The sequence below is a fragment of the Neofelis nebulosa genome, chromosome 6, assembly GCF_028018385.1.
Source record: "Neofelis nebulosa isolate mNeoNeb1 chromosome 6, mNeoNeb1.pri, whole genome shotgun sequence".
NCBI lineage: Eukaryota > Metazoa > Chordata > Mammalia > Carnivora > Felidae > Neofelis > Neofelis nebulosa.
In genome coordinates, this window is record NC_080787.1 from 31,868,119 (window position 1) to 31,887,309 (window position 19,191).

The 19,191-nt window shown below is 37.2% G+C and overlaps 2 protein-coding genes across 7 annotated transcripts in view; both read left to right on the forward strand.

Moving 5' to 3' along the window:
- Positions 1-19,191, forward strand: part of EXOC2 (exocyst complex component 2) — a 282,492-nt gene that overhangs the window by 23,346 nt on the left and 239,955 nt on the right. The window contains exon 1 of one of the 6 annotated variants that reach the window (XM_058733208.1): positions 11,802-11,816. The exons of 4 other annotated variants lie outside the window; for them this stretch is intronic. The gene's annotated coding sequence lies outside the window, so the exon portion shown is untranslated. Of the gene's footprint in view, positions 1-11,801; positions 11,817-16,012; positions 16,141-19,191 lie in introns of those variants that run through there. One more of the 6 variants, XM_058733206.1, reaches the window with a different exon arrangement.
- On the forward strand, positions 1,844-9,412 carry HUS1B (HUS1 checkpoint clamp component B). Its single transcript, XM_058733210.1, is given in 7 exon segments — positions 1,844-4,045; positions 4,048-4,130; positions 4,133-4,336; positions 4,338-4,574; positions 4,576-4,683; positions 4,685-4,741; positions 4,743-9,412. Coding segments are annotated over 7 exon segments (1,107 nt in total). The 5' UTR covers positions 1,844-3,945; the 3' UTR covers positions 5,061-9,412.

Here is a 19,191-nt window from a genome sequence, read left to right on the forward strand (position 1 = left end):
AAAAAAAAAAAAAAATGTGGTTCCATAATCATGAAGAAAATTCTCAAATAATCTTAGCTAATGATGCATTAGATGTAGATTGTTTTACAAGCAAGCAACAGGAAACATATAAGGAATAGAATATTTCTATAATTAAACAACTGTAAGATAGCAGATAGGAAAACTTCACATCCTTTCTGTAAGGCCAGCATAGCACTCCAGATATAGTAAATGCTCAGTAATATTTGTAAACTACTGAATGCTTCTTGATAATTACAATAAATGAGCAAAGAAGTACAAGAAAAGATAATTTCTGACTAACTGAAAATAAGATTTAAGATATAAAACTCTTAAAGTAGTAGCAAATCAAATCCAGGAATGTTTAAAGGATTGGTAAAATGGAACCAATTAAAGTTTATTCCTAGAATATGAACTACTTCATTAAGAAATTTATTTCAATTCATTATATTAGTAGGTAAAAATAAAGTTATGTCAAAAGATGCTGTGAAAATATTTGATAGATTTCACTGTCCATTTCTAATTTTAAAAACAGACTTTCAGTGAACTAAGGATCGAAAGCTGTTTTCTGTAACATAATTGTTACTATGTAATAAAATAGCAAACAGCCTACCTAATGGTACAGTACTAGAGCGTATATTCTCTTTTTTTCTCTTGAAGATTTTATTTTTTTATATTAAATATAATTTATTGTCAAATCGGTTTCCATACAACACCCAGTGCTCATCCCAACAGGTGCCCTCCTCAATGCCCATCACTCACTTTCCCCTCTTCCCCACCCCCCATCAACCCTCAGTTTGTTCTCAGTATTTAAGAGTCTCTTATGTTTGCCCCTTCCCTCTCTGTAACCTTTTTTTTCCATCCTTCCCCTCCCCCATGGTCTTCTGTTAAGTTTCTCAGGATCCACGTATGAGTGAAAACATATGGTATCTGTCTTTCTCTGCCTGACTTACTTCACTTAGCATAATATTCTCCAGTTCCATCCATGTTGTTACAAATGGCCATATTTCATTCTTTCTCATTGCCACATAGTATTCCATTGTATATATAAACCACATCTTCTTTATCTATTCATCAGTTGATGGACATTTAGGCTTTTTCCATAATTTGACTATTGTTGAAAGTGCTGCTATAAACATTGGGGTACAAGTGCTCCTGTGCATCAGCACTCCTGTATCCCTTGGGTAAATTCCTAGCAGTGTTATTGCTGGGTCATAGGATAGATCTATTTTTAATTTTTGAGGAACCTCCACACTGTTTTCCAGAACGGCTGCACCAGTTTGCATTCCCACCAACAGTGCAAGAGGGTTCCCGTTTCTCCACATCCTCGCCAGCATCTATAGTCTCCTGATTTGTTCATTTTAGCCACCCTGACTGGTGTGAGGTGGTATCTGAGTGTGGTTTTGATTTGTATTTCCCTGATGAGGAGTGACATTGAGCATCTTTTCATGTGCCTGTTGGCCATCTGGATGTCTTCCTTAGAGAAGTGTCTATTCATGTTTTCTGCCCATTTCTTCACTGGATTATTTGTTTTTCAGGTGTGGAGTTTGGTGAGTTCTTTATAGATTTTGGATATAGAGCATGTATTCTCAACAGGAACTGTAATTGAAAATTAGCCCATGAGGGGACAAAAAAAGATCTTAATTTTTATGCATAAAGTACATAAATGTGGTGTATTTATGATATTAAAATTTTGGGGGGGGGCAATGAGGATAAAACCTAAAAAGTCTCTTTACTTAGAAGTAAGACAAAGATACTTGCTAATACTGGAGTTATTTAAATTTTGTTAATGTTTTTTTATTTTTCATAAAGAGAGAGCATGAGTGGAGGGGCAGGGGAGGGCAGAGAGAGAGGGAGACACAGAATCTGAAGCAGGCTCCAGGCTCATCTGTCAGCACAGAGCCCAACCTTTGGCTCAAACTCACGAGCTGTGAGGTTATGACCAGAGCCGAAGTTGGACGCTTAACTGACTGAGCCACCCAGCCACCCCAGTAATGGAGTTATTTAGCATTGTTTTAGAAGTTATATAGCAAAAACAGTCAGGCAACTAAAATAAGTGACACATAAATATTGAAGAGCAAATGTCCAAGTTATGATAGTATTTGAAGGTAATAAGATTTTCTGTAGAGAAAACATTAAGAAAAAGATCATTTGGAAAATGATTTCAATTGAGAGAGACTCAGTGCTCAGTAAGTTGCCTGGCTTCAAGATAAATTACATGGGCTTCTCTGTGAACAGAGCTGAACAGTTTATTGACAGTTATAAATGATTTGAATATGTGGGAAGATTCAGTATTGTAGATAGTTTAAATGTCCTGAGATTATCTAGATAGTCAATGTAATTGATATATTTGTTCATTTAACAAATATGTGTTGAGTGTCAGTGATATCCAGGTAGATGTTCTAAATGCTGGGTGTATAGCAGTGTATGGAAATATAAAAAACCTTTTTTTTGGGACTTACAGTCTGGTTAGTAGAGGTAAATAAAAGAAGCAGGAATATAGTATGTCAGGGTCATGATAATCCCATCAAAATTTTAGTAGGGTTATTTTTAGAATCTTACACAATATTTTAAAGTTCATCTGGATCAATACCTATGACAGGATGGTTAAGATAACGTGTTAAAGATTATTTGTCCTATTGAATATTTCATTAAAATAACTATGTTATAGTTACAAAATACGTCAGTGGGACAAAATATAGAAGGTCTAGAAATAGTCTCAAATGAGGATTTTTGTCATTAATAAAAGTGGCATTTCAGACTAGTGGAGAAAACAATGGATTGTTCAGTGAAATGGTATTTGGTCAACTAGCTATTTAATACTCCAAAGTAGATTCCAAATGAGTTAGGTAATTAAGAAGATAAAACAACATTAAAGTACCAGAAACATGACTTTGAAAGCATGATTCTAGAAGTAGCAAAGAAAAAGTTGATAGGTTTGACATTAAAAAAGACTCAATTTCCTAAGAGCAAAGAGCACCATAAACAATGTGAAAAGACAAAGGATAAACTGGGAAAGATATTCACAGTGTATAAAGTGGACAGAGAGTTAATGTTTTTACTAGAGGTCTTAAAATCAAGGAAAATAAACCTAATAAAAAGTTGCAATGATCATTAAAATGGAATTCACCCACAATGCAGGTTGAGAGCATTTATTTTACTTTGCCTATCAAATTGCTACAGATTAAACAGATTGCTACTACCCAGTGTCCCTGGTGGAAGGGTGTGTTGATAAAGCTTTTCTGCAGGCCAGCTTGGTAATATGTACATGTTAGGATCTTAAATGCACAACTTCTGACTGGTAATTCGTCTTTGAATGTACTGTAGGGAAATAATTGGATAAATGTGCAAAAAGTTTTATAGAAAAATGTTCATTGTCATATTCATCATAGCAAAAAATTGGAAATTGTCACTTTGATTATACATCACTACAATGGAATACTAAGCAGCCTGAAAATGATGTAGATTTATATTTGCCAGTGAGGAAAGATGGCCATCTTATAGTTTATGTATAAAAATCAGTTGCAAATGTATGCCTAAGCATGCTACAGTTTTAGATAGCACATGTAACTGTATGTACATATATGTCCTGGTTGATGAAGACAGTATTAATGCATATACCAACAGAGTGAAATGTGGTTCTGTGAAAGATGATTTCAATTTTCTTTGTACAGTGTAGAAAGAATATTTAGAAGTTTCTGTGGTGGGATGCCTGTCCTTTTAATTAGCAGAGTGGAAACAGTAAAGCTCTTTTTAAGGGAGGAGGTAGAGGAAAGATGAAGATGGGAACAGAGGCCTTGGTTTTAGGGACCCCACGTCTGCCATGCCTTGTTGCCCTTCTCAGGGGGCCTGCAGGTGAGTGGAACCCGAGTATTGGCTCTGTTGGGACCTGCTACATGTGGGGTTGTCCCCTGCTGACCAAGCTCTGGATGCCATCCTCATGGCATCATGAAGTTTTGTGCCAGCATTTCTGGCAAAGACTTTATGGAGCTCTTTATTCACATCTGCAGCACCGTATCAAAGCTGGAGAGAGTCTGTGGGCTCCACATGTGCCAGCACAAGTGTGCTTCAGGCCTGATGACTGCAGGGTCATCTGTGATGCTAGAGTGTGGTGTGAGGTGAGGCGGGAGACTTCTTCCACTGGTTTCACATGAAAGATGTTTCAGAGGAGTTTAATGAGATTTATTTAGAGCTGCCATCTGATCATTTGTTCAGAGCGGTGAGAAGCACAGGGAATGCCTCTGCCCTGAAGCCCCAGTTGACCAATAAGTGGCCTCCCCACCTCGCTGTGGCTGTGGAGCTGCCATTGCCCACAGGTTGGACTCTTGTGGTACACAGTCGATTGATTGCCTGTGAGGTTGCTTCCCAGAATGGTGTTGGAAGATTTCCTGGAGCCCAGTGTGCAAGCCCATGATGTTAGTGTTTATCTTCCTGCTTTGAAGACTCTGAAGAGCACTATAGAAAGGCTAGCAAACTTGGGTGATCAAGTGCTGGTTGAAGCAAATCTAAATGGCAAAGTGAACTTGAGGGTACAAACTGATGTTGTGTCTATTAAAAGTTATTTTAACAATTTTGGAAAATCCTTCCAAGTCTGCTCAGGATATGCCTCAAGATAGAAACCCTGAGAATATGTTGCAAGTACTAGTGGAAAGTAGGAAGCTTCTGTAGTTTTTCGAGGGGCAGCAAAATAAATCCTACAATAGCCTTATGCAATATTTTGAGCAATACTCTTCTTCATCTTGTTTTTGGTTCATGAAGATGTCTCTTTTCAGTATTTTATTTTTGCTTATAAAAATTCAAGCGGCCTGTATTTTTTTTTTCTTTTTAAAGCTTATGGTCTTTTCAAAACTGAAACAGACCCTGAGTTAATTGGGTTGCAAGTCTGCACCCTCACTGACCTATATAGAATGTACATTTTGTTCAGCCCTTCTTCCTTTACAAAGCTTTTATTAAAAAAGTCATTGGTGAAAGAATTGGATAGTTCATTTTTTATGTTTCTGGACTTTTATCAGTTTTTTTCATACTTTTTAAGATGCCAACAAGAAAAAGATTTTCTATTTTAACTCTTTTTAACAAAAAGGATTGTAACAAAATAAATAAAAACTTTGAATCCTGAAACATTGGATCAGTTTTATTATAAAATGCTACCATGTGAAATGGGAACTTCATTCTTTTAAAGCAAGTATAATTTTCTGAGGGAGTTTTCTTAGCTTGATATGATACCTGAAAGGTATTTAGCATTTGCGCTTATTACACAGTTTTTATTAAGCTGTTTTTTGGTCAAAGTATGTATTAATGTATATTCATAGTTTTAGATTTATCATCTACAAAGCTTGAGTTGGTTATTAGGCTCACTAATAGTGCATCTTATTCATTGTGATTCAAGGAAATGGTCAATTTATGTTTACTAAGATATTTCTTATGGGTAACTTTTATATAAACCTAGTTTTCATTTTTTCCCCATAGTATTACATTATTCTAATAGAAAATGATTCTTAATGTTTCATTATTTTGGGAAGAGGAAGGAGGAGTTATAAAGGACTACTACAGTGATTAGAGGGAAGGTTTATATTCTTTCATATTAAATTTTACTTTTTTAATGGCTTATGCAATAAGACAAGTCTTTAACTTGGCAGCCTGTATTTTTGCAGACTCAGTGAATTCCCATGGCTACATTTTAATCACTAATGAATAATTTCCTACTAGATTTGGTGATAAAATGCTTAAATTTGCTAATTTATTTTGTTTTGCTGATTTGTAAATTCCATTCATGGTGTTGTGGAAAGAACACAGAAACATGAGACCTAGGCAAGTCACTTGAACTCTGGCTCTTTAAGATTTTTCAGTTTGAGCAGATTCCATTTCAGTCCTCTGAGGGTTTCAATATAAGAAGATTAAATAGTTGTTTTAAAAATTATTTCAAACGTAGTATCTTAAAATTATTAACATAACTTTCAGAATTATGGCTTAAGTTTTTTTCTAATTTATGAATTAAACACAGTTGCTTGGTGAATATTTTAAAGCTTTTTAAATGAAAGATGAAAATGTAAAACAAATCTTTAACTCAGTGAGAAAATTATAAGATATGCACTTTTTTTTTCTGTGCATAACACAGAAATGACTTTTCATACTTGTTTCTAGTATCTTTTCCAATTTTTTTTCCTTTGGTTTATTAATTAAGTGAGAATTTTCAAGCTGTAGTAAAAGTCTGCCTTTTTACCTCTCCTTCCTTCCCTCCGTCTGTCTCTCTGTCTCTCCCTCTCTCCCTCTATCTTTTCCTGTGCCTCTTTTCTCTGTATTTAATAAAACCAGGAAAATGAAAAAAAACTTATTGTTTATTTTGGAAAATACATATTTGTGCACTTTAATCTAAGGTAAATTATTATGATGGTTAACTTTTAATAATTCATTAACAGAAAGTATCTATAAAAGTTTTGTAGCCTAGTCTTTGTAATGTAACTTTTGAAAACGAGAGGTGTAATTTATTCCTCTACTCAACCTACAGGTATGTTGCTATTAAAGAAAAATTAAAAGACCATCTCATACTGTAACATCTAAATATAAGGTCTTAAAAATTCAGATTCTTTCAATGGTCTAGTAAAAAATGTTTATAATGAATACAAACATTTTAAAATAACATGTTTTTATTATAGTTTAGTTGTGAAAAGTCAGGCACTGCCAGTTTCTAGTCTTACAATTATTAATTGAATTTTAAAGCCTGGTCCAATGAGTAAAATTCTTACAGAATCATCCTTAGGGATGATCTCATCTACCCACCTTATTTATAGATAAGAAAACAGTTTCAGACAGCATAAAAGTAACTAAGGGCTTTTAATTTTCTTTTCTTTTTTAATGTTTATTTTTGAGACAGAGACAGTATGAGCAAGGGAAGGTCAGAGAGAGAGGCACAGAATCCGAAGCAGGCTCCAGGCTCAGCTATCAGCCCAGAGCCGGAGGTGGGGTTCGAACCCACAAACCCTGAGATGGTGACCTGAGCCAAAGTCCTATGCAGCATTGACTGAGCCACCCAGATGCCCCAGGGCTTTTATCTGTTATTGCCATTGTTAATGCCAGAACCCATTTTAAAACCCTGATCTACAAACTATGTATGTTAAGTATTTGAGCTTGGTCTGTTATGGCTTAGTTTAGAGACTTAACAGATTGGATATACTTTTGTTTATTAAAATAAATCTAGATTGCCTTGTGTCTCTATTACTTATCTGAAAAGATAAAATTTAAATGAAAAAAGTCCAAAACATTTTAAAAGCTGTTGTCTACTGTCCTTGTGTGAAGATGTCCTTTGTTCTTGCAGGTAGGAAGGGATTTATCTGCCAGAAAATGATAATTCTCTGGAAGACCAATACACATTAAAAAATCAAGGCATCAAGTTTAGAAATTACTTCAGCTTCTGTTTCTTTATTTTAGAGAAACACTACTAAGAAGCAGGAAAACACTTAGGCTTTTATGTTTCACTGTATCTTTAGAAAATAAATCATTGATGAAATGTGTAAGGTTAATACTATATTATTTTAATTAAATGAGGTTTATGACAAGGCAAAGCCAAATTTTTGTTAACCTGTTTAGTATATTTGCATAAGAAAGACCTTAGGACAGATTTTCAAAGACTACTGGTTTCTTGCATTTGGAAATCTTTGTGAGGAAAATTTGTAGACACTTAATGACAAGTATAGATGAGAATTTTCCTTTAAAAATGTCTCTGTTAGCCTGGCATGGGTTGTGAAACTGAAAACGTTTGGAGATGAATTCTGTTTTTTAAGGCTTAGACTCTTCCCTCATAGTGATAAGAAATTATTTATTTGTGACACTAAACAAAACATTATAATGTAGGATATTTCTAATTTAGGGCAGGTTGAAAAGAGATCTCTTTCTATAATTCATTTTACAAATAATTACTGAGTACATACTGTGTGGTGGGCATTGTTTTATGTGTTTTGGACCTTGTAGAGTAAAAAGCAGATATTCTTATATTTCTAAATTAAATGCCTAAATGGTCTTCCTGAGATAATGGTTTGCCCATGTTTGGGGACATGTAAGTAATGTTTCATGGTAAGGAAATACCATTAATTTTTACATATGAGCCAGTATAATGAATGCTGGGTTTTCAGCTGCCTCTGATTTGAATGTCTGGAACACAGCTATACTCCTCAATCATAAATAAGAAAATAGATCATATTTTTTGATTCATTATCATTAGTAGTGGCCCAGACATTACCTATTGTTACCAGACATTACTTTGTTTTACTTGGACAAACTTTGAGGTTAACATAGTTAAGATTATGATCTTCTATAAATGCTCTCAAAATGGATTTGAAATACTGGAAGTAAATTGGAAACTACTTCTTAGTAGTGTTTCTCTGTTTGTTTGTTTGTTTTTTGGAGTGGGGAGGGTTTCTTTTTTTTTCTTTTTCTTTTTTTTAAACTAGAGTTACTCTAATTTCAATTCTTTTTCACACCAGAATGAGCAGTAGTAACTCAGTCACATAGGAAGCAACTAAGGTTCTCATAATGTGGGCTATCAGATAGAAAAATGACCTCATAGTATGCAGTGTGGTATAAAGGAAAGAGTGATATTAGACTCCTAGGAGTCAGGAAACCAAGGATATGGTCTGTTTTATAAGTAATTAGATGTGTGACCTTGAAATAATCATTTAACATCTTTGGGTTGCAATTTCTTCAGATGACAGGTCTAGGCATTAATTGGATCAAGTCTCTTGGCTTTGATTCTGTTGAGTACTGACATGTCCTACTGATAATCACCACCACCATGTGAAGGGTAGCTGACAGTCTAATATTTTATTAATTACCTTTTCAGTAATATTCTGAATGTTTTCATCCTACTGTTTTTCTGGAAATAAAGATTGTAAGATATTTCTGCCTAAATATTTGTTCTTTAGATTCTGAAAGTAATCAGTTGAAGCCACATGCTTATCTGTTTTATAGTCTAATACTAAGGACAGGGATAATATAAAGATAATTAAACCACCACTCAACAGTGGTCTAATTTTCCATGCCAATTGAACAAAGCATTTTCCTTTGTCCAGAACTGTAGACATTAATCAGTGAGGCAGCTTAATTACCTACTCTTTCCTTAGTGTTTGTTTTCCCTGCAGTGTTATGGTATCTTTGGGAACAATATAATTTCTGTTTATTAAAGCAGTTGTCGGAACTTTGTGTTGAAATATGTCTATGCTTTCTTGAAAAATTTTATTAATATGTGTTAGCTTACTAAATTTCAGGCTTAACAATTTATAATAGTTTTCAAGCACATTCTCAAAACAAGCTTTATACTCTTTTGTACATGCTTAGAAACATGTTTAAAGCGATAGTACTATATGACCCATTAAAAGAATATTTATTTTTGAAATTTTTATAATTTTAGTATATTTACTAAATATAGTTAAATATATGGGACTTGGTAAATATTCTTTTTTTAACCAAACATTAGTTTTAGCATGTCTTTTGTTTAGTAATTGTTTATTCATTGCTTATTTGTGCATTTTGTTAATGTGAATATGCAAGTAAATATTTATCTGTTGACTAACAGTGGACCTTGTACATTGATTAGTAGGAGAATAATAATTTGATTTAGTTTTGCTTTATTTTAAAATATTAACAAAGCATTATTGAGAACTTTTTATTTTGATACAGGTTCAAACTTACAGAAAACTTAAAAAAAATAGTAAAAGTAACTGACTCCTATAAACTTATAAGAAAATACAGTGGTGGGGTGCTTAGGTGGCTCAGTTAAGAGTCCAGTCTCAGCATAGGTCTTGATCTTAGGGTCTTGAGTTTATGCCCCATGTTGGGTTCCATGTTGGGCATGGAGCCCATATAAGGAAAAAAAATTATGGTAAATAACAACTGTAAGCTCTTTAGCTAGAGTGACCAATTGTTTACTTTTCTTTTTTTCTCCAGTTTTTATTTAAATTCCTGCTGGTTAACATACAGTGTAGTGTTAATTTCAGGTGAAGAATTTAGTGATTCAGCACTTCCATACAACACGTTGTTCTCATTACAAGTGCCCTCCTTAATCCCCATTACCTATTTAACCCAACCCCCACTTTTGATATATTTACTTTTTGTCCCATTTATTTTTATTATTCTGTCAGTCTGTCAGTATGTATTTCTTTAACTCATTTGAAAATATGGTGCAAACATTTTTTCCCTACATACTTCAGTAGGTAATTAAGAACAAAGACATTCTCTTACATTACCACAGTACATTTATCAAAGTGAGAATTTACATACCATACTATGTAAATGCAGTTCCAATTCAGATGGTGATAATTTGTCCAATTTTGTACTTTATAGAAGGTATTTTTTTCCTCTTCTAGAATCCATCCAGGATCATGCAGTATATTTAATTGTAATGTGTCTTTTCTCTCTGTCTCTTTTTAAAAATATTTTATTTATTTTTGAGAGAGAGTGCAAGCAGGGGAGGGGCAGAGAAGGGGATGGGGCAGAGGATCCTAAGTGGGCTCTGTGCTGACAGCAGTGAGCCAGACATGGGGCTTGATCTCACCTAACATGAGATCATGACTGGAGCTGAAGTCAGATGCTCAACTGACTGAGCCACCCAGGCATCTCTAGTTGTACTGTCTCATTATTGTCCTTTAATATAGAATAGTTCTTCAGCTTTTCTTTGTTTTTATTGACCTTGACATTTTCAAAGAGTACAGACCAATGATTTTATAGAATGTCTGTGAATTTAGGTTGTCTGATGATTAGTTTTGGGTTATGCATTTTTAGCAGGACTATCACAGAAGTGATGTCAGATTCTTCCCAGTGTAGTACATCAACGACATGATGTTTGTTGCAACATTGGTGATTTTAATTTGGATCACTTGGTTAACGTGATAGGTGTCAGATCTTTTGTAAAACTACTGTTTTTCCTTTTGTAGGTAATTTGTAGAGAGATGCTTTGAGACTATGTAAATATCCATTTTTTTAAGCCAAACACTAGTTTTAGCATCCATTGGTAATTAATAATTGCATCATAACTTTCTTATTTATTGGTTAACATTCTGTAGTAAGGAGAGTTTTCTTCTCTATTTTTTTTTTACTGGTTTATGTTAATAGGATGGTCTTGCATATTTTCTTATATAATAGATTACAATGCATTGCTATCATTAATTTTTTTGATGTCCAAATGTCTCAGATTTGGGTAATGGGAGCCCCTTCGGTGAGTACTTCCCTACTGATGTAACAAAATGATTTAGGTTTATCTTGTAGTTGTCCTGCTTTGGCCCTGGAATCAGCAGTTTCTCCAAGGATTCTGGTTCCCTTTATTGGATGATGGTACTTAGAAGTTAGGTATGCTCATTGCTACTTATGTAATATTACGTGTAGCCTCTCTCATTGTGTACAGAGCTAGGAAACACACACTCACAATCTATCGGATACATACATCTGCCTATCTGTGTATCTGTCCATCATATATGTCATATATATGTTTATTAAAAACTCTGAGTTCATCTTTTGTGAAGAGGATTTTCAGAGTTTTTGCTCATTTTTTAAAAATCGGGTTGCTTAAGTTGAAAAATTGTGTTTTTGATATAAAGTCCTTTGTCAGATAAACCTATTGAGAATATTTTCTGCCAGTGTATGGTTGCCTGTTTATTTTCTTTTGATGAGAAAGTTTCAATTTTGATGAAGTCTAAAAATACCAGGTTTTTCAATGTATGGTTATTGTTTGCCATGTTGGAGAAGAACTCTATGTGTAGAGATGCCCTCTTATTTTATCTTCTTTATTGTTTATAATTTTATGTTTAGATGTGATCCATCTTGAATTAATTTTTGTAAGTGGTGTGAGGCTATATTTAGATTCCTTTTCCCCCCTATGTGGAAACTGAATTATTTCAATACCATTTGATGAAACTGTTTTTATTTCCCTTGAATTGTTTTGTTGTGTTGTCAAAAATCAACTGGTTATATAAGCATGGGTCCATTTCTGAACTCTGTTCTTCTCATTCATTAGGTTATCCTTATGCCAGCAACTCACTGTCTTGATTACTGTAGATTTATAATAAGTCTTTAAATCATGTTCTGTAAGAGTTAAAAAAAGTTAAAAAACTTTCCCCTCCTAAAACTGTTTTGGCTATTGTAGGTTCTTTGAAGATCTGTAGGAATTTTAGCATCAGCTTGCTAGTTTCTTTACATAAGCTTGTATAACTTACTCTTCCATTTTGGGAGAATTGATATTTCAATAACATTGAATTATCTGGCCCATAGACTGTATAGTTCTTCACTTATTTAGTTCTTTTTTTGCCTTCTCTATTTTAAAGTTTTCAAGAAGTCTTGTATGTTGTTTTTATTAAATGTATTTTTTAAGTATTTTACAATGATATTCTTAAACAGAACTTTTAAAAATTTGACTGTAATTGTTTCCCACTAGAATTTAAAGTAGATACTTTTTGAATATTAACCATGAATAATGATATCTTGCTAAATTCAGTTATTAGTACAATTAGTTGCTTAGTTGATTCCTTAGGATTTTCTATATAAACAATCATGACATCTGCAAATGGAAATACTTCCTTTGCAGCCATTATGCCACTTATTTCTTTAGCCTTATTGTCTTATAGCACTGGCTAGGACCTCTAGAGCATTGTTATATAGACAAGATGAGTGAGACATTTTTCCTTTATTTACTGGTCTGAGAGGAAAAGCACTGTATATTTCATCATTAAGTGTAATGTTAGGTGATCCCTCCCACCCCGTTTTCCTTTATTAAGAGGTCCTTTCTATTTCTAGTTTGTTGAGGTTTTTAAATCATGAATAGGTATTGAATTTTGTCAATGATTTCTACATCTTTTTAGATAAATACATGGTTTTTCTTTTTACTTTAATGTTATTTACAGTGATTGAGTTTTGAAAGGGAAACTGCCTTTGCACAGCAGAGTTTATAAACCCCACACGGTCATGATGTCTTCCCACAGCTTCTGTTTTCTGAAATAATTCATGTAGGCTTGGTATTATTTCTTCCTTAAATGTTTGATAGCTTTTATCAGTGAAACCACTAGGTCAGGAGTTTTTTTTTCCCTTTCTTTCTTCTTCTTTTTTTAATGTTTATTTTTGAGAGAAAGAGAGCGAGTAGGGGAGGGGCAGAGAGAGAGAAGGAGACACAGAATTTGAAACAGGCTTCAGGCTTGGTATTATTTCTTCCTTAAATCTTTGATAGTTTTTATCAGTGAAACCACTAGGTCTGGAGTTTTCTTTTTTTTTTCTTTCTTCTTCTTTTTTTATGTTTATTTTTGAGAGAAAGAGAATGAGTAGGGGAGGGGCAGAGAGAGAGAGAGTGACACAGAATTTGAAACAGGCTTCAGGCTCTGAGCTGTCAGCACAGAGCCCAACTTGGGGCTCTAACTCACAAACTGTGAGATCATTACCTGAGCCAAAGTCGTACTCTTAACTGACTGAGCCACCCAGGTACACTTCTGGAGTTTTCTTTGTAGGAAAGTTTTTTTTTTTTTTTTTTAGTTTTTTTTAACGTTTATTTATTTTTGAGACAGAGAGACAGAGCATGAACGGGGGAGGGGCAGAGAGAGAGAGAGAGAGAGATACAGAATTGGAAGCAGGCTCCAGGCTCTGAGCCCAGAGCCCTACGCAGGGCTCGAACTCACGGACCGTGAGATCGTGACCTGAGCTGAAGTCGGACGCTTAACCGACTGAGCCACCAAGGCGCCCCTGTAGGAAAGTTTTTGATGATGAATTTGTAGCAGGATTCTTGCACAGAGAGACAGGACACTGAACCTTTTCTGTCCAGGAAGCAACTTCATTCATCGTGTTGGCATGGGCTCAGTGGGTTTGTACCCAAAACACTGAGCCCCTAGCGCAGTGGGGGTTTTCCTTTTGTACAAGTTTTGCTCCTTTGTTTCCCATATATAGTAACATTCAAAGTCTGAAAGGATGGTCTTTGTTGCAGAGTTGTGAGGAATGCTGTACACCTGCATATAGCCAGGTCGCCTTCCCTTGGCTTTAGGTTTTCACGATATTCCTTAGGGAGGGACTCTACCACATTACCCCTATTGATGCTCGGACCCCTTACTTTGGGTCAAAGAGCATCATCTTGGTTTAGGGGTTTATACTTCCATAACATCATCACATGCATGGCTGTTTTCTTTTTGACCATTACGTCAGTGAGGCTGGAGACAGACTGCATAACCAGGGGAGCTAGGCAAGGTAGGATTAAGCAAGGTCACCAAATTAAGAGAATAATACCTATGAGGATTTTGAATCCCCCAAGAGTTGAAAACCATCCTCCAAATAACTCCCTGGGGTCCCAACCTTTCCAGGTCTGGACTGGGACATGAGCAACCTTTCTCATTCGATTTATCGCCTCTATGACTTTTCCTTCATCATCTATCTGTAGGCAGCAGTTGCTCAGGTTAAAATTTCCACAAACTCCTCCCTCCAAAGCAAGCAAATAATCTAACGTCAAGCAATTTTAATAGATAACATTGCTCATTTTAGTTTGCTGCTTGACTATTAAGAACTCTGGCAGTTTCATTGGTTATAATTTGTACAACTGCTTGCAGTCTGATTATGCGGTTTAGCATGCAGATGGGAGTGCATTAGCCCCAGGATCCATCTTCTGCCCAGGTGACAGGGCCATAATATTGGATTATACACTTGGAGGCCATTCATTATCTTTCCAATTGCCAATTTGTAGGGCATGTTGTTTCCTTTGAGTCTCCCTGTCCCCATACACTTGGATTCCCAAATGTTCCCCTCTGGCAAGTGGGATCAGGAAGAAAGATGAATAGTTCCCAGCACGCATGACCCTGACCAGCCTGAGGGAAGTGTTGTGTAGTCTGTCCTTCCACATATCCAGTATAGTCCACCTGGGGCCCACCATTTGATGACTGTGTCGACAATGTCCCAGGCCTCTTGGAGATGAGAGAGGTTAGACAAGGGGTGGGGATCTGGCTCAAGGTGATCTGGGGTTCCCCACCTTTGGGTTTCCTGAGTTATAAAATCTTTGGCCTAGGTAGGCATGTTAAGCTTCCAACAGAGATGGTGAACTTCCTTTCCCCCTGGGCAAGGCAGTTTTTTGGTTTTTTTTTCCAGTAATTGAGGTTTTGAGGAGCCAAACCCCAGTAGTAGGGTTGGGGCATTCTATTCCATTATAAGGTTCTCAGGGATCTAATTCTCTAGCCTCCTATGGCCATTGATCCCCCATGTTGGTTCCCTCGCATACATAACAAGAAGAGATCTTTAGAGTTTGGGCTATAGTCTCTGCTAGGGCTAGAAATAGATTTTCATCGTGACAGACAGGAGGAGGACCCTTCTCCATTTCTTCATAAAAGGAATGAAAGACCTGGTGAGTTGTGGCCTTATGTGTGACAATAACTCTTAAAATACGACACTGTTCCTGTGTCTGTGCCCCGTCCATGGATATATATCCCCATCTGCCAGCTACCATTCCATCAGGGGTCTCCCAGGTTAAGAGTAGTAAAATTAACCGGATTACAGGTCCCCAACTGACAATTTGGTGTAGTCACTCCCTTCTGAAAGAATGCTGTCATGCCTTCTTTTTTCCCAAGTAGTCCATGAAACACAGCTCCTGCTAGGGCATAAAAACTCAGGTGTATCGGCACAAAAACCATTTTCCTCACACACGTGTTTGTCATTGAGTCAGTATTCCTGCTCCTAATCTAAGCCTCTGCATGTTATATCAAGAGTCCTTGGGCCCTCTATGACAAGTGCCCACTTTTTTCATATGACAGATGCCTCTGGGCCAATACCTATAACCACACATATGTCAAACAGCATTGACACCTGTCGTTTTGGGTTAATAATTTGTGTCTAGCTGACCAAGGCCCCCTACTCTTGGTAGGATCGGACTTCTAAACAATCTTCACTGGGGGAGTATTGTGGGTCAAAGCAAGTATACTGACTCTCCCATTGGCAGATAGAATATGTGGTCTTATTATGTCTGCAGGTCCCCAGGACTTTTCCTTGGCATAAGAAGTGAGTATGGTATAGTAAGGTCCAAGTGACTCCCTGGCCTGACTTGGTTATGTGAAGACATGGGTCACATGATGAGGAATCTAGGTCTACAGAAAGGGTCCAGATTAGAAGCAACCGATACCAATGAAGCATCCTATCCACAAAAGGAAGGTGAGTGCTAGCAGAAATCTCTCACCATACTGCCATCTGGCCAGGGCGGCCGCTGCCAATCCTGTGGCAAAAAGTAGAGCAAGAATCACAGTGATGGCAAGACACAAGGGGTGACAGCTCTTCACAGTAAGGGAACAGATATAGAAAATAGGGACAGTCTATCTGTTCCACCAGACCATCGATTTCTCAAGCTTCTGCTGTGTGTAGATTAGTCAGCGTCCGGAGTGACTGTCCCCAGTCACTGCAGGGCTGCAGTCTCCCAGAGCCTCTGGAGTTGCACATTGCTTCTTCCATATGGTCAGCTTGCACGGCATTGATGAATCAGCTCCCAGTTTCAAGATGCTGGCTTAATTTTGCTGTGGTGAATCCAGAGACCCAGCTCGGTTATCTTTACCTCAGTAGGGGTGGACGGAATGACAGTGAACAGGCCCCTACAGAGGGATTTTAGGGGTTGGACATTCTACTTCTTCACCCATACAGCATCTCCTGGTTCAAAGGGGTGAGCCTCTGTGGTCAGACTCACAGGTAATCACTCCCTAACCCAGTGGTGTAAGGTGATTAGGGTAGAGCCAAGGGGCTGTATCTCTTGCCTTAGGGTTAGATTGCCTATCTCATTTAGGTCCCCCCCTTATGCCCTTGATAATTGGGAAAGGGCACCCATAAAGATTTCATAAGGGGAGAACCCCATCTGCTTAGTGGTGCTATACCTGATTCTTAACAAGGCATTTGGCAACACCCGGTCCCAGTGTAGGTGGGTTTCCTGGCATAGTTTACTTAATTGTAGCTTCAGGGTTCGGTTCATTCATTTTACCTTCTTGGAGCTCTGGGGTTGGTATGCCTTGTGTAACTTCAAGGTGATCTTTAACCCCTTTGCCACCAGCCGCACCACCTCAGCCATGAACGCTGGCCCATTATCTGATCCCATAGTGATAGGGATCCCAAATCAAGCAATGATTTTTTTTTTTAAATATGAAATTTATTGTCAAGTTGGTTTCCATACAACACCCAGGGCTCATTTCAACAGGTGCCCTCCTCAGTACCCATCACCCACCCTCCCCTCCCTCCCACCCCCATTAACCCTCACTTTGTTCACCGTTTTTTTTTTCTTTAATTTAAAAAAAAAAAAAATTTTTTTTTTAACATTTATTTATTTTTGAGACAGAGAGAGACAGAGCATGAACGGGGGAGGGGCAGAGAGAGAGGGAGACCGAATCGGAAGCAGGCTCCAGGCTCTGAGCCATCAGCCCAGAGCCCGACGCGGGGCTCGAACTCATGGACCGCGAGATCGTGACCAGAGCTGAAGTCGGACGCTTAACCGACTGAGCCACCCAGGCTCCTCTGTTCACCGTTTTTAATAGCCTCTTATGTTTTGGCTCCTTCCCTCTCTAACCTCTTTTTTTTTTTTTTCCTTCCCCTCCCCCATGGTCTTCTGTTAAGTTTCTCAGGATCCACATAAGAGTGAAAACATATGGTATCTGTCTTTCTCTGTATGACGTATTTCGCTTAGCATAACACTCTCCAGTTCCATTCATGTTGCTACAAAAGGCCATATTTCATTCTTTCTCATTGCCACATAGTATCCCATTGTGTATATAAACCACAGTTTCTTTATCCATTCATCAGTTGATGGACATTTAGGCTCTTTCCATAATTTGACTATTGTTGAAAGTGCTGCTATAAACATTGGGGTACATATGCCCCTATGTATCAGCACTGCTATATCCCTTGGGTAAATTCCTACCAGTGCTATTGCTGGGTCATAGGGTAGATCTATTTTTAATTTTTTGAGGAACCTCCACACTGGTTTTCCAGAGCAGCTGCACCAGTTTTTATTCCCACCAACAGTGCAAGAGGGTTCCCGTTTCTCCACATCCTCGCCAGCATCTATAGTCTGATTTGTTCATTTTCGCCACTCTGACTGGCATGAGGTGGTATCTGAGTGTGGTTTTAATTTGTATTTCCCTGATGAGGAGTGATGTTGAGCATCTTTTCATGTGCCTGTTGGCCATCTGGATGTCTTCTTTAGAGAAGTGTTTATTTATGTTTTCTGCCCATTTCTCCACTGGGCTATTTGATTTTCAGGTATGGAGTTTGGTGAGCTCTTTATAGATTTTGGATACTAGCCCTTTGTCCAATATGTCATTTGCAAATATCTTATCCCATTCTGTTAGTTGCCTTTTAGTTTTGTTGATTGTTTCCTTGGCAGTGCAGAAGCTTTTTATCTTTATGAGGTCCAATAGTTCATTTTTGCTTTTAATTCCCTTGCCTTTGGGGATGTGTCGAGTAAGAGATTGCTACGGCTGAGGTCAGAGAGGTCTTTTCCTGCTTTCTCCTCTAGGGTTTTGATGGTTTCCTGTCTCACATTCAGATCCTTTATCCATTTTGAGTTTATTTTTGTGAATGGTGTCAGAAAGTGGTCTAGTTTCAACCTTCTGCATGTTGCTGTCCAGTTCTCCCAGCACCATTTGTTAAAGAGACTATATTTTTTCCATTGGATGTTCTTTCCTGCTTTGTCAAAGATTAGTTGGCCATACTTTTGTGGGTCTAATTCGGAGGTTTCTATTCTATTCCATTGGTCTATGTGTCTTTTTTTGTGCCATTACCATGCTGTTTTGATGATTACAGCTTTGTAGTAGAGGCTAAAGTCTGGGATTGTGATGTCTCCTGCTTTGGTCGTATTCTTCAATATTACTTTGGCTATTCGGGGTCTTTTGTGGTTCCATACACATTTTAGGATTGCTTGTCCCTGTGTACCTGACCTATGAAAGCTACATTGGTCATCTGCTGGTTAACTGGTACCTCTGGATCAAAAGGGGGGTAGAGACGAAATGCCTCACATAGTCTGTCTTAAAACTGGCTCGGGCTCTCCTTGGGTCTCTGGAGCACTTCTGATGTTTTACTCATAATTATGGCCTTTTTTCCATAAAAAGGGAAACTAGCGGACCCATCTATTATGATCAGGAAGGCCAGATCTGAGGCCAGTGTGTTTTTGTGTACTGACCCTTTACCACTACAGACTTACTAAATTGGAAGCACCATACTCCCTCCTGT